The sequence below is a fragment of the Tupaia chinensis genome, unplaced genomic scaffold (assembly GCF_000334495.1).
Source record: "Tupaia chinensis unplaced genomic scaffold, TupChi_1.0 Scaffold144642_1, whole genome shotgun sequence".
NCBI lineage: Eukaryota > Metazoa > Chordata > Mammalia > Scandentia > Tupaiidae > Tupaia > Tupaia belangeri.
The window spans coordinates 344,302-358,556 of record NW_006204503.1 but is presented as its reverse complement, the minus strand read 5'-3'; the positions used below and the strand labels follow the sequence as shown (position 1 = coordinate 358,556).

At 36.7% G+C, this 14,255-nt stretch overlaps 1 protein-coding gene across 3 annotated transcripts in view; it reads left to right on the top strand.

Moving 5' to 3' along the window:
* The window catches only part of INTS2 (integrator complex subunit 2), a 72,052-nt gene extending 58,095 nt beyond the window's left edge, over positions 1–13,957 (top strand). For all 3 annotated transcript variants that reach the window (XM_006167216.3, XM_006167217.3, XM_006167218.3), the window contains exons 20-25: positions 3,065–3,263; positions 8,898–9,149; positions 10,000–10,107; positions 10,239–10,344; positions 12,065–12,241; positions 12,347–13,957. In XM_006167216.3, coding sequence (XP_006167278.1) covers positions 3,065–3,263; positions 8,898–9,149; positions 10,000–10,107; positions 10,239–10,344; positions 12,065–12,241; positions 12,347–12,516 — 1,012 coding nt within the window. In that variant the 3' untranslated portion in view covers positions 12,517–13,957. The remainder of the gene's footprint in view (positions 1–3,064; positions 3,264–8,897; positions 9,150–9,999; positions 10,108–10,238; positions 10,345–12,064; positions 12,242–12,346) is intronic.
* The last annotated feature ends 298 nt before the right edge of the window (positions 13,958–14,255 follow it).

Genomic DNA, 14,255 nt, shown 5'->3' with positions numbered 1-14,255 from the left:
AAAAAAAAAAAAAAAAAAAAAAATACTTTTTGCTATATACTTTTTGCCAGAAAAAGTAACAGAGAGAGAAAAAGAGGGAATGTGAGAAATCATCATCCTGGAAGGATAGCCACACTGCAAGCAAGCCCTTTTCCTGTTGGGATATTGGGCACGTTTGCACACATGCTTGGTCTGTTTTTCAAGCTGCTGGGTCCAGAACTCGAATTCCTCAGTTAGCCAGGTGGGGTTCAGCCACCTTAACCTTCATGCCATCTGCTGGCCCAGCAGATTCTTAAAAATGGAATTACTGAGGCAAAAGTAACATGCTCATTTTTTTTTTTTTTTAATTCTTTTTCTTTTGGAGAGGTTTATGCTATAGGGCGCGTGTGCTCGCCAGAAAGACAGAGACAGAGAGATAGAAAGCAAGAAATCACCTCCCGGGGGGATGGCCATGCCACAATCCCTTCTCCTCCATTCTCCTCTCGGGATCTTGGGCACGCATGCACACATGCCCGGTGTGAGTTTAAGCCATTGGATCCAGGACTCGAACTGTGGTCGGCTACATGGGAGTCCAGTGACATAGCCATTACACTAATTGCTGGTCCCATGTGCTCATTTTCAAGACCTGTGATTCATGTTTTCATTCTGCCATCCATCCAGAAAGGCTGAAACACATTACTTAGCAGTGTTTGACACTGTCCTGTACCTTCTTATACTAATTTATATAATATTTTCCAGTTTGATGTGTGAAATAGATTCCCATTTAAGTTTATATTTTTGTTAGACTGAACTTTTTTTTAAGAGAGAGATTTTTGCTATAGAGCACATGTACTCTCTGGAGAGACAGAGGGACAGAAAGCAAGAATCTCCTTTGGAAGATGGTCATGCCGCAAACCCTTCTCCATTCTCTAAGGATTTTGGACATGCATGCACATGTGCCGGGCATGAGTTTTAAGCTGCTGGGTCCGGGACTCGAACCAAGTTTGACTATGTGGGAGTCTAATGACATAACCATAATACCATCTGCTGGCCCCATAGATTGAATGTTTTAATATATTTATGAGCAATTGATATTTCTTTTCTATATTTTTGCCTAGTTTTTTTTTTTTTTTTTTCCTAGTTTTTTTTTTAGTTTCTGTTTTATTGATTTAAAAATACTTTTATCTATAAAGAATATCACCTCTTTTTACATAGTGCAGTTTTTTCCTCATTGCATTATTGTTTTACCTTTTAATTTTGTTCATTTAAAAAAATTCACTTTTTTTTTTTTACTAAGTGACCATTCTCCTTGTTCTAAAAAATATATCACACAATATAAAGTTTTATACATTTAAAAACTATGACAGTCACAATTTGCTTTGAATGTTATAATCTAGTGGTGATGGCAGGAAAACAGATGAAGATCTATATATATATGTATGAGATAAAAGTAGTATGTGTATATAATTGTTGAGGCTGGGTGATAAGTTCTTGGGGGTTTTCTATATCTGCTCTTCTTTTATGTATTTATGACAGTTTTCATAGTATACTATTTTTTTGAAAAAAAATTTTTTGTTGAGAGTTTTTTTTTTGCTATAGGGTGTGTGTGCTCACCAGAAAGACAGAGAGACAGAAAGTGAGAAATCACCCCCTGGGTGGGATGCCATGCTGCAATCCCTTCTCCTCCATTCTCCTCTCGGGATCTTGGGCATACATGCAAACGCACCCAGTGTGAGTTTAAGCCACTGGGTCCAGGACTCGAACCGTGGTCAACTACATAGGAGTCCAGTGACATGCCATTACGCCAACTCCTGGTCCCTTGAATTTTTTTTTTAGGAATTATTTTATTTAACTTTATTTATTTACTTATTTCAATTTGACCAGGGAGAGAGAGAGAAAGAAAGTGAAAAAGCAAGCTGCCAGGTTCAGGACTCGAATCACAGCCAGCCCTGTAGGAGTCCAGTGTCCTTAACCATCACGCCACCTTCTGACCCCCATAGTATACTTTAATACACATTTCATAATATACAAGATTTAACAAAAAGAAAAAATATACAGTGAAAAGTCTTACTTTCATATCTATCTCATAACTATTATTTTGACATTGCCAAAACAAAATTCCTTCTTGGTGTCTTTTGACCAATTCCAATTCTATCTCCAGAAGAAACTTTCGTCATAATTGTGTATATGTAGCTTTACTTTTATGTGTATTTACAAATTTATAAAATATTCTCAAAAATAAAAGTTTAATGTACATATCTCATTACACTTGAATTTAAAGATATTTCAAGATTATTTAAATAGATTATGTAAATAGATTATTTACCTATTTCATCTTATCAGTTAAAATCAAATATAACATAAATTCTGGAGAAAACACATTCCCTTTTTGCTGAAGATAATACTACCAACAAATCTCTTAAATATGCTCTCATAACGAAGCTGTCAAAGAGGCGTATTCTATTATTGATAAGATGAAGGAGACGAAAACAAAATACTTTTCTACTCCTGTTTCTTCTTTGGAGCAAAACAGTGCTGTATTTCAAGAGTGGTCCATCCACTTAGCTTGAGGAAGTTACTTACTGAAATGCAGATTCTTAAACTCTAAAATAGGTACATAGTTACTCATTCCTCAAAGATTGTCATGGATTTAATTTAGATAGGACAAAAAGAGACGTAAAAACTAAATTAGAAAGGAAACTCAAAAAGGGTGAATCACAGGACTGGCAGGTGGGTGGCCGCTAAGGGTGCTGGACTCCCACATGGACAATCGTGGTTCAGGTCCTAGACCTGGTGGCTTTCTTTCTCACTTTCTCTCTCTATCTGTTTGTCTATTTCTCTCACTGTGTCCCTTTCTGGTCAAATTGAAATAAATAAACAAACAAATAAATAAATAAAAGATAAGTAAAATAATTCTTTTTTAAAAAAGATGAATTACTAACTACTAGAATTTTAAATGCCATTCACTTGGAAAAAAGCAGAATATTTTAGTGGAAAAACTTACTATTGTCGTTCAGGTATTTCTGATTATTTAAACTGGATTGATTAGGTTCTCCTAATTTATAAATTTATATTCATTTTCAATTATTTTTTTTTCTTTGTTTAGGTGCCCCCCATTGATGGATATTACTCTACACATGTTGAATGGATATCTTCTTGCATCTAAAGCCTACCTTAGTGCTCACCTGAAGGAAACAGCAGAGCAAGACAGGCCTTCCCAGAATAATACAATAGGTTTAGTTGGACAGACTGATGCTCCAGAAGTTACCAGAGAAGAATTGAAAAATGCATTACTGGCTGCTCAGGTAAATTTTGCTAGAGTGAAATTTGGTCAGGTAAATTTTGCTAGAGTGAAATTTGGTCAGGTAAATTTTGCTAGAGTGAAATTTGGTCAGGAAGGTCAAGAACTTCCCCCATGAATATGATCAATTAAATAGATGGCATGTTACTCCCCCTCTGTACATTGGTGGCATTATGCATTCCTTTTATAACAGCCTCTATTATAATGATGTTACCTTTCCTTCTGAATATCAGATGGACTATATTACTGAGATCAGGAATAATCTTTTTACTTTTATCTACATTTATTTTATGCTGACTTTATTCCCATGCCATAAGTTTTCTTCAGTTTCTTCTGGGATATCTTTTTTTTTTTTTTTAAAGAATTATTTTTTATTTTATTTAACTTTATTTATTCATAATTTGAGCAGAGAGGGACAGAGATGGGGAGAATGAGAAAGCTAGCCACCAGGTCCAGGACTTGAACCACAGTCAGCCATGTGGGAGTCCAGCGCCCTAACCACCATGCCACGTGCCGGCCCCTGGGATATCTTTTTTTTTTTAGAGGTTTTTGCTATAGGGCGCATGTGTTCGCCAGCCAGACAGAGACAGACAGAGAGACAGGAAGCAAGAAATCACCCCCCGGGGGGGATAGCCACGCTGCAATCCCTTCTCCTCCATTCTCCTCTTGGGATCTTGGGCACGCATGCACACGTGCCCGGGGTCCAGGACGCGAACCGTGGTCGACTACGTGGGAGTCCAGCGACATAACTATTATGCTAACTGCTGGTCCTTAGGGTATCTTTTTTTTCTGTGCAGCTTCCTCTTCTGGTTTAGGAACAATTTGCTTGTTTTCAGTGAGGATCATCTCGATATGGCAGGGGGAGCTCATGTATGGGTTAATCCGCCCATGAGCTCTGTATGTACGACTGCTCATCTTTGATGCTTTGTGCACCTGAATGTGCTCAGTGACTGGAGAATCTACATCTAACCCCTAAAGTTCAGCATTACTCTCTGCATTTTTAAGCATGTGCAGCAAAAATTCAGCACTCTTTTTGGGCCTCCTACCTTGTGTCCAGCCTCACATCTACCAACTCCATCATTGTAACAATGGAATGGCACACACTGCTTCTGTAAAGTGACATTCTTCAGATACTTGGTGGCTTTTCAGATATGCATACCCTTGATGGTCTAGGCAGTTTCACGAGTGTTCTTAAAGTGAACACGAAGATTAGAACCTCTTAACTTGCATGACTTTGTGGGGTTCTCTGGGTCAAATGAATAGTGAACCATTTTCAAAGATCACCTCAGGCCGCTAATGAGAAGAGCGGAATAATCTTCTTGGTAATGAGTTTAATAACCTCTATATAAGAGATTTATGTAAGATTTATATTTTAACAAAATATAAAACTTTAGGTGTTCTGAGATTATAGTTATACGTTCATTCACTCATTCAACAAAACCTTATGTGCCAACTAATGTTCCTAGTACTGGGGATATAGTAGTAAAGAATATAAAATCCTTGTTTATTTGTATCTTAAGAGCAAATGGGGCCAGCAGGTTGTGTGGAGGTTAAGGTGCTTGGCCTTACATAGCTGTCTGTGCTGTTCAAGTCCTGGACCCAGCAGCTTGGGAATCATGCTGGATGCATGTATGTGTAGTGTGTGCACCCACAATTCCAAGAGGAGACTGGAAGAGAAGTGATTATAGCATGGCCATCCCCCCTGAGAGGGTGCTCTTTCTTTTTCTCTCTCTTTTTGTGTCTCTCTCTGGCAAGTGCATGTGCCTTATAGTGAAAACAGAAGAGTAAATGGTAGGAAAAAAGTCAAAGTGGTGCAGGCAGACAATAAACAGAAAAATAAGTATAGTCATGTGCTGCTTAGTGATGAGATATGTTCTGAGAAATGTGTTATTAGGTGAATTTCGCTGTGTAAAAACATCATAGGGTTTATTTACATAGACCTATTTATGGTCTAGCCCACGACACACCGGGGATTATATGGTATAGACTATTATAATCATTTGGGGCCATGCCTTTTTTTTTTTTTTTAAGAATTATTTATTTGAGACCAGCAGTTGGCGTAATGCCTATGTTGCTGGACTCCCAGGTAGTCAACTGCCATTTGAGTCCTAGACTTGGTGGCATAAACTCATGCCAGGGGTGTGTATGTGCATGCCCAAGATCGTGAGAGGAGAATGAAGGAGAAGGGATTGTGGCATGGCCATCCCCCTGGGGGATGATTTCTCACTTTCTGTCTCTCTGTCTCTCTGGTGAGTGCATGTGCTCAATTTCAAAAATCTCTTCAAAAAAAAGAAAAAAAAAAAAAAAGAAAAGAAAGAATTATTTATTTGAGACCAGCAGTTGGCGTAATGGCTATGATGCTGGACTCCCATGTAGTCAACTGCCATTTGAGTCCTAGACTTGGTGGCATAAACTCATGCCAGGTGTGTGTATGTGCATGCCCAAGATCGTGAGAGGAGAATGGAGGAGAAGTGATTGTGGCATGGCCATCCCCCTGGGGGATGATTTCTCACTTTCTGTCTCTCTGTCTCTCTCTGTCTTTCTGGCAAGCACATGTGCCCTATAGCAAAAACCTCTCCAGAAAAAGAAAAAAACAAACAATTATTTATTTAATTTTATTTATCATTATTATTATTATTTTCAATTTGACCAGAAAAAGACAGAGAGAGAAAGCAAAAAAGCAAACCACCAGGTTTGGGACTCAAACCACAGCTGACCATCTGGGAGTTCAACACCCTGTCACCAGGCCTCCTGCCACATTCTTTTTCTTTAGGTTTTTGCCATACGGTACTTATACTTGCTGGAGAGACAGAGAGAGATACAGAGGGAAAGTGAGAACTCACCCCCAAGGGGTCAGTCCTTTCTCTTCCATTCTCCTCCTGGGATTTTGGGCATGCACACACATCTGCCTGGCATGATTTTCAAGCTGCCAGGTCCAGGATTTGAACCTTGATCAGTTAGTTATGTGGAATCCAGTGCTTTAACCATCATGCCACCTGCTGACTCCAGGGCCACTTTCTTATATGCAATCCGTCATTGATGATGTCATTGTGTGGCCTATGACATACATAATAAAAGGTCAGGCAGTGATAAGTCATATGACAATATGAACAGCCCAAATTTAAATTTAGAAAAGTTCTAAAACAATGTAAAATTTTACTGAAACCTTACATAGTCATTTTTAAATAATGCAGGAGATGTGACATGATAAAAATGTTAAGCAGTTTGAGGTCTTCAAAGAGGAAATGTTTTTTAGTTTGAAATATATTTTCTGAAATCTTCTCATTGGCAATAAGGGGAATTAGGAGTAACAATATAGGGCCACAATCCATTATCTGTAATGTAGAAATCTAAAACACTATAAAATCTGAAGCATTTCTTTTATACTTCAGTTGGCAGAAAAAGTTAACTTGATGTGAACTCATTTGATAATAGAAACTTGACCTGAATGATATGAAGCTGTTTGTGGTCTTTATTACACTTACTGTGTTTTGCTGCAGAAATATTAATATGTTTTATTACAAGGTACTGCCCTACTTTCTGCTTAGGGGTCTTACATAATATTTCAGTTTTTAAAAATTCCAGCTTTTAAAATAAATCTATCCCTAGAAGTTTCAGGTAAAGGATTTAGGATAATAATAGCCAACTTGTATATAATGCTTACTGTACACTGGGTGCTAGTCTAAGTTCTTTATATTAAGTCATTTAACTTTTTTTTTTTTTAAAGAATTATTTTATTTAGCATTATTTATTTATTTGTTTAATTTGACCAGAGAGGGACAGAATGTGAGAGAGAGAGCCGCCAGGTCCAGGACTCGAACCACAGTCGGCCATGTGGGATTCCAGCACTCTTAACCATCACACCACCTGCTGATTCCTAAGTCATTTAACTTTTACAGCCAACCTATGCAGTATACTATTATCTTCATTTTTACAGACTGGGAAAATGAAACTCAAAAAGGTTAAGTGACTTGGCCACCCCCTGGGGGTGATTTCTCACTTTTCCTCTCACTGTTTCTGTCTCTTTCTGGCGGGTATATGGACCCCAAGGCAAAAACCTCTAAAAATAAAATTACACATCTGGTAAATGGAAGGGCTAGGACTCTTACCTGGGTAGAATGGCAAACACAAACAAAACAATCTGCAGACAAAACCCAAAATAACAGCAACCAAAAACCCTTCAACCTTAAACATGATGACTATAAAGTATTAATTATCACTTTATAATCATCAGAGTCTTGAACATTTAGCTCACAAAATTATTTTTATTTATTTATTTATTTTTGGAGAGGTTTTTGCTATAGGGCGTGTGCACTCGCCAGACAGAACAGAGAGAGACATAGAGACAGAAAGCGAGAAATTACCCCCCATGGGGGATGGCCACACCACAATCCCTTCTCTTCCATTCTCCTCTCAGGATCTTGTGCACACACGCACACATACCCGGCGTGAGTTTAAGCCACCGGGTCCAGGACTCGAACCACAGTCAACTGCATGGGAGTCCAGTGACATAGCCATTACGCTAACTGCTGGTTCCCTCACATAATTATTTTTTATCCCAGGCAATGGCTATCTTTCAGAGGGCATGTCATATTTTCATTTCTTCTTGCTTGATAAGAGTGTTTATAGCTTTTTTAAATGTATTTAGGGACCTCAAGTAGATCACCATTCAAGTTCTTATTCTAGGAGATGACACTCAAGCTTGTAGACTGAGCAACAGTGAGTTGTACAGAATAGATAATAAGGTAGAATCTTGCAAAACTAGGATCTTGAAGACTTTGTCTTCAAGTTAAAGGGAAAAGAACCGTGAGAAGTGACTCCTAGGCATTATTTTTTTTCTAGGCATTAATTATTAACCATCACTGTCAGAATGATTAGTCGTTAGCCAGGTGATAAGTAGAGGGAAATATAGGGTAGGGATAGAATCCTGGAAAAAGTGGGAGATTATGAGGAAGGTAAGGAGATTCTGGGAGAAGTCAGTTTTGCTGAGGACTTGTTTTAGATATCACTGAATCAGAAAATACCCTTCTTCTTTTTTCTTTTCTTTTTTTTTAATGTTTTTGAGAGATAGTTTTCAGGCATGAATGTTCACCAGAGGGACAGAGAGAGACAGAAAACAAGAAATTTCCCTCCCATAGGGAGGGATGGCCATGCCATCTCTTCTCCTCTGTTCTCCTCTTGGGATTTTGGGCATATATGCACATGTGCCTGGCATGAGTTTCAAACTGCCTGGTCCAGGACTTGAACCGCAGTCCATTGTGTGGAAGTCTGCCTTAACAACTTTGCTACCTGCTGGCCCAGAATACCCTTCTAGGTAGCTGTTCTTAAACTGAAGTCCAGGGATCTGCCTTAGAGATACGTGACTTTCTTGAAATTATGCAATACGTTTGTTTACAGATATTAATTTTTCTGGAGAGAGGGTATATAGTTTCCTTTAGATTCTTGAAGGTTCATTACCCTAAATAGGTGAGAACCACTGCTCTATAGATTGCTCACTTCTTTTAGAGTTATTTCTTTATATGTCTGTATTTTCAGAAACTATTATTTTATTACTGTTTATGTGAAAACAAAATCAGATTTGGTTTTCAAACCAACTTCTCAGAGACTTCAGACATTCACCATATTTATTTGCTTGTAGGATAGTGCAGCAGTCCAGATTCTCTTGGAAATCTGCTTACCTACCGAAGAGGAAAGAGCAAAGTGTGTCAGTCCGGACAGCTTGCTAAGGAATACCCAAGGTGTTATTACCACTAGCACTCTAACTAAAGGAATGGAGGAAGGAGAAGACAATTTGCTCTGTAACCTTCGAGAAGTCCAGTGCCTTATCTGTTGTCTATTGCACCAAATGTACATTGCAGATCCCAACATTGCTAAACTTGTTCACTTTCAGGTCTGTTTTTAAAGAGTAATGCTTTATGGTTGAACTTTGTTTTTCTTGGGGACTTTAAAATACTAAATTAATATGGGTCATTTAAAAGCTAGAGATAGCACAAATGATCATGGTTCTTTGCAATATGGAAAAAAAAAATCCAGATTTTTTTTTCTTTCTTTTTTTTTTTTTTTTTAATAATTACTTAACTTGGGGACCAGCAGGTGGCATGGAGTTAGGGCACTGGACACTCTCACATGGCTGACCATGGTTCAAGTCCCAGACCTGGCAGCTTGATCTCTCACTGTCTCTCCCTCTGTCTCTCTCTGGTCAAATTAAAATAAAATGAATGAATAAATAAAATTATTCTTTTAAAAAGAAGAATTATTTAACTTAATTTATTTTTTCTCATTTATTTATTTTAATTTGACCAGAAAGTGACAGAAAGAGAGGGAGGGAGGGAGGGAGGGAGGGGGGAGAGAGAGAGAGAGAGAGAAAGAGAGAGAGAGGGAGAAGAAAGTAAGTGTGAAAGTAAGCCACCAAGTCTGGGACTTGAACTACGGTCAGCCACGTGGGAGTCCAGAACCCTTAACCACCATGCCACCTGCCAACACCCCCCCTTTTTAAAAAAGATCATTTATTTATTTAGTTCAGATTTTTAAGTTTTTTTTTTTTTTACCTAACAAAATGGTCAGATAAGTTATTTATAGTCTACTGCATTAGAATATGTAATGCCATAATAGGTGGAAGGCATTGTAGCCCTTTGAGCAGCTTTTACAGAAAGGAAGTGAAACTTTCATTTATATTTTTATTGTATTTGATTTATAGTTATTTTTTTTTTCTAATCCTTTCCCCCTTTCTGTTGAGATAGGGTTATCCATGTGAACTTTTGCCTCTGACGGTCGCAGGTATTCCATCTATGCACATCTGTCTGGATTTCATACCTGAGCTTATCGCACAGCCAGAACTTGAAAAACAGGTAATAAATATTTTGGAGCTTTAGGAAAATGTTGATGATCTCTATTAAGTATTATATAAAACATTTTGGTAAGTTTTTAATACTTAATGACATTTTTGAAAACCATGTAATATTTGGATTTTGTATTACAGATATTTGCCATCCAGTTGCTTTCTCACTTGTGTATCCAGTATGCATTACCAAAGTCACTTAGTGTGGCTCGCTTAGCTGTCAATGTTATGGGAACTTTGCTGACAGGTGTGTAGTCAATCAGCCATCAGAGCAACAACTTCAAAATTTGTACATACATTTATTGAATTTAGTGGCACAATTTTTTATGTCACTACCAAACAATATGACACAATATGTATAACTACGAGTTTAACTTTTGCCATCTTTTGCATTATTCTTGTTTTGAAAATTTTTCTATTTCCAAATGTAACTTACAGAGCAAATTAATAGGTAGGCAAATTAAATATGTAAATATACATATATTTAAGTATAATAATTGGCTAAATATAATAATTATCTTTCTCTTTTTTTTTTTTTAGACAGGTTTTTGCTATAGGGTGCAGGTGCTGGCTGGAGAGACAGAGAGATAAAGACAAAAAGCAAGAAATCACTGCCTGGTGGGATGGTCATGCTGGAATCCCTTCTCCATTCTTCTCTTGGGATTTTGGGCATGCATACACACACGTCCAGTGTGTTTTAAGCTTCCCGGTCCAGGACTTGAACTGTAGTTGACTATGTGGGAGTCCAGCGACATAACCATTACACCACCTGCTAGTCCCAGCTTTCTGCATTTTAAAAATGGAAACCAAATATATTTTCTGAATATAATTATGTCAGCAGAAAATAAGTTGTTAGTTGTTAACTTCTAATATATATCCTACTTTTTAATAAAAATGTATTATTATTATTATTTAATTTGCTATAGGGCCGAGAGAGAGAGAGAGAGAGGTATTATTATTATTTAATTTGCTATAGGGCCTCAGCAGAGAGAGAGAGAGAGAGAGAGAGAGAGAGAGCAAGCCAGCCAGCCACCAGGTCTGGACTCACATTGCCGTCAGCCATGTAGGAGTCTAGCACCTTTAACTACCACATTACCCACTGGCCCCTATATCCTAACATCTTAATCACTTTCTGGTTTGTTGAATAAAATGGTATGAAGAGAACTACTTTAAAATACATGAACTATAACTCAGTTCTTTATAAGTTACAGCTTAGTTATTTTAGTTTTCTTTCTCAGTGTTCCCATAATACCGTGTTAATTTTTCTTTCAATTGTTTTCACCTCATGTTATAATTATTTATAATGGCTTAGAGTGTTCAATGCCTGGGGCAAGCAGGTGGTATGGTGCTTAATTAAGGTGCTGGACTTCTACATGGTTGGCCATGGTTCAAGTCTAGACTGAGCCACTTGAAAATTATGCCAGGCATATGTGTGTGTGTGTGTCCAAAATCCTGAAAGAAGAATGGAGAAGGGATTGTGGTGTAGCCATCCCCTTGGGATGTGGTTTTTCACTTTCCTCTCTCTGCCTCTCTCTAGTGAGACCATGTACCCTATGGAAAAATGAGCAAACAAACCAAAAGTGTTTACACCACCTAAATTCAATCACTGTGCACCACTAACTGGCATTGTGACCTTGAAAAAATTTCTTAACCTCTCTAAGATGTATTTTAGAGTGTTCTCATGTGAAATTGGTATCATAATAGTACTTTTCTCATTCATATGCTTGTGAGAATTAAATGAAATAATGCATATAATGCACTTATGACAATACTTGAGCATAATAAGGATTTACATTTTGGATAATGACTGACTGCTAGATTTTGAGCTCTCTGAAGGCAGTGACCTACTATATATTAGAAAACTTAGTACCTCCAGCACAGAGCACGGTACTTAGTATGTTATATAGAACAAATATGTTGAATTTATGTCTGTAAAGTAAGAATTTTGTTTCACTTCTTTCCAACAGTTTTAACACAGGCTAAGCGGTATACTTTTTTCATGCCAACTCTGCCAAGTTTGGTCTCTTTTTGTCGAGCATTTCCCCCGCTTTATGAGGATATTATGTCTTTGCTGATCCAAATAGGGCAGGTTTGTGCTTCTGATGTTGCCACTCAGACAAGGGACATTGATCCAATTATTACACGTAAGTGGTAACTCATTTTCAAAACTTACCTTATCTCAAACAGAAAGGCCAAATTCCTTTCCAGATTTCTTGCCCTAATTTGTATTTCTTTCCTTCTGTTTGTAGGTCTCCAGCAAATAAAGGAGAAACCAAGTGGATGGTCACGAATCTGTAAAGATCCAACTTATAAAAATGGATCCAGGGACATTGGAAGCATGGACCCTGATGTACAGCTCTGTCATTGTATTGAAAGTACAATAATTGAAATAATAAACATGAGTGTTAACGGAATTTAAAGAAAAAAAAACCTTAAAACAAAAATGAAGCTGTTTGCTGCACATACCAGCATGAATCTGCTATAAGTAACAACTGTACATTGAATGGGAACAGTAATATCTTGGAATCACTAAAACAATTCAGTTCAACATGAATACAGCTTAGGACTCTGAGAACTATGCTTGCTTGTATTTGATTGGCACATCTTTGAATCTGCTTTGCTAATATGTTTATATTGTAGCAACTGAGCATTTTTCCATTGGGAGCACATTAAAAAAAATCATTACTAAAAAGGGAATTTGGCCCTGTATTTAGCTTTTGAGACGAAGAAAGACTCCAATCCTTTGAGTTTCTTCTGAAAATGAGTCTGGGTAGCCCTTCTGTTTATTTTAACTTTGAGTTTATTACATGTGACAAAGATGCAATGATAGGAGGCAGAAAAAGGGAGCAGAGGAAGGGAGAATTCAGGAAAAATTAGGAGTTAACACCCAAACAGAAGCCTCAAGGACTTGTAATAAAAGTAATAGTAATGCAAATTGGAATTCTGATTCTCCAGATTAACAGTATTGAAAGGCTTTAAAAAAGGCAAATGACTTTTGTAAATTATTTCCATGGGATTACAAATGAAGATAAGATTTTACATATTTGCTTCAATTTTTATTCATACATGAAGCCATATGTTTAAAGAGATACTTGAATAATTTGGAATTTTCAGATATTGGTTTAAAAGTGTTTACAGAAACATCTTTGTGCAAAGTAGAACCTGAAAGTTGGTCTCTTTTAATTTCTATTTTAAATTTATTTTTATAATACTTTATTAACTTATCTAATGTGGAGAGGGGAGAAATATGTATCAAATCAAGCTTAGAGCAATAAAACCCACTGGATTAAGGAGGAGCTGTTGGTTTGTCATCAGGATTATGATTCACATTTTACTTTTAGAAAAAAATATATATACAGTATTTAAACCTCAGGAAAAATTAAAATGTGGAAAATACTGTCTTGCTGAAGGATTTTGCAGTACTGTTATTAATTTCTGTTCATTAGGTAGATACATTCAGGTAACCCATAATCCTCATTAAAAAAAATTAAGTATCTAATACAAGGTACTTCTCTTTGCTCTTTGAGATATATACCTCAACATACACTATTTTCCCCCCACTTGAAACAGACCTCTTCACTTGTTAAAAAAAAAAAAAAAAGTTGGGCAGGCTAATAAGAAAACATGATTTTTAAGAAAAGAAATTTAACTTTAGCTTTTTCACTAGCAAATAGTCACATCTCATTTTCCTCCTCGTAAAATGAGGTTACTACTGGCCTTACCTCATAAAGGTATTCTATAAGAACTAGTTTGTAGCTGTTTCAAATCATGAAGTGCATAATAGTATCATATGTGATAGAATATTTATAACTTTTTATTAGATGCTTAATGTTCAATTAAGTAATTTTGATGCAAAAAATTTAATTTCTATTTTAAATTTATTTTTATAATACTTTATTAACTTATCTAATGTGGAGAGGGGAGAAATATGTATCAAATCAAGCTTAGAGCAATAAAACCCACTGGATTAAGGAGGAGCTGTTGGTTTGTCATCAGGATTATGATTCACATTTTACTTTTAGAAAAAAATATATATACAGTATTTAAACCTCAGGAAAAATTAAAATGTGGAAAATACTGTCTTGCTGAAGGATTTTGCAGTACTGTTATTAATTTCTGTTCATTAGGTAGATACATTCAGGTAACCCATAATCCTCA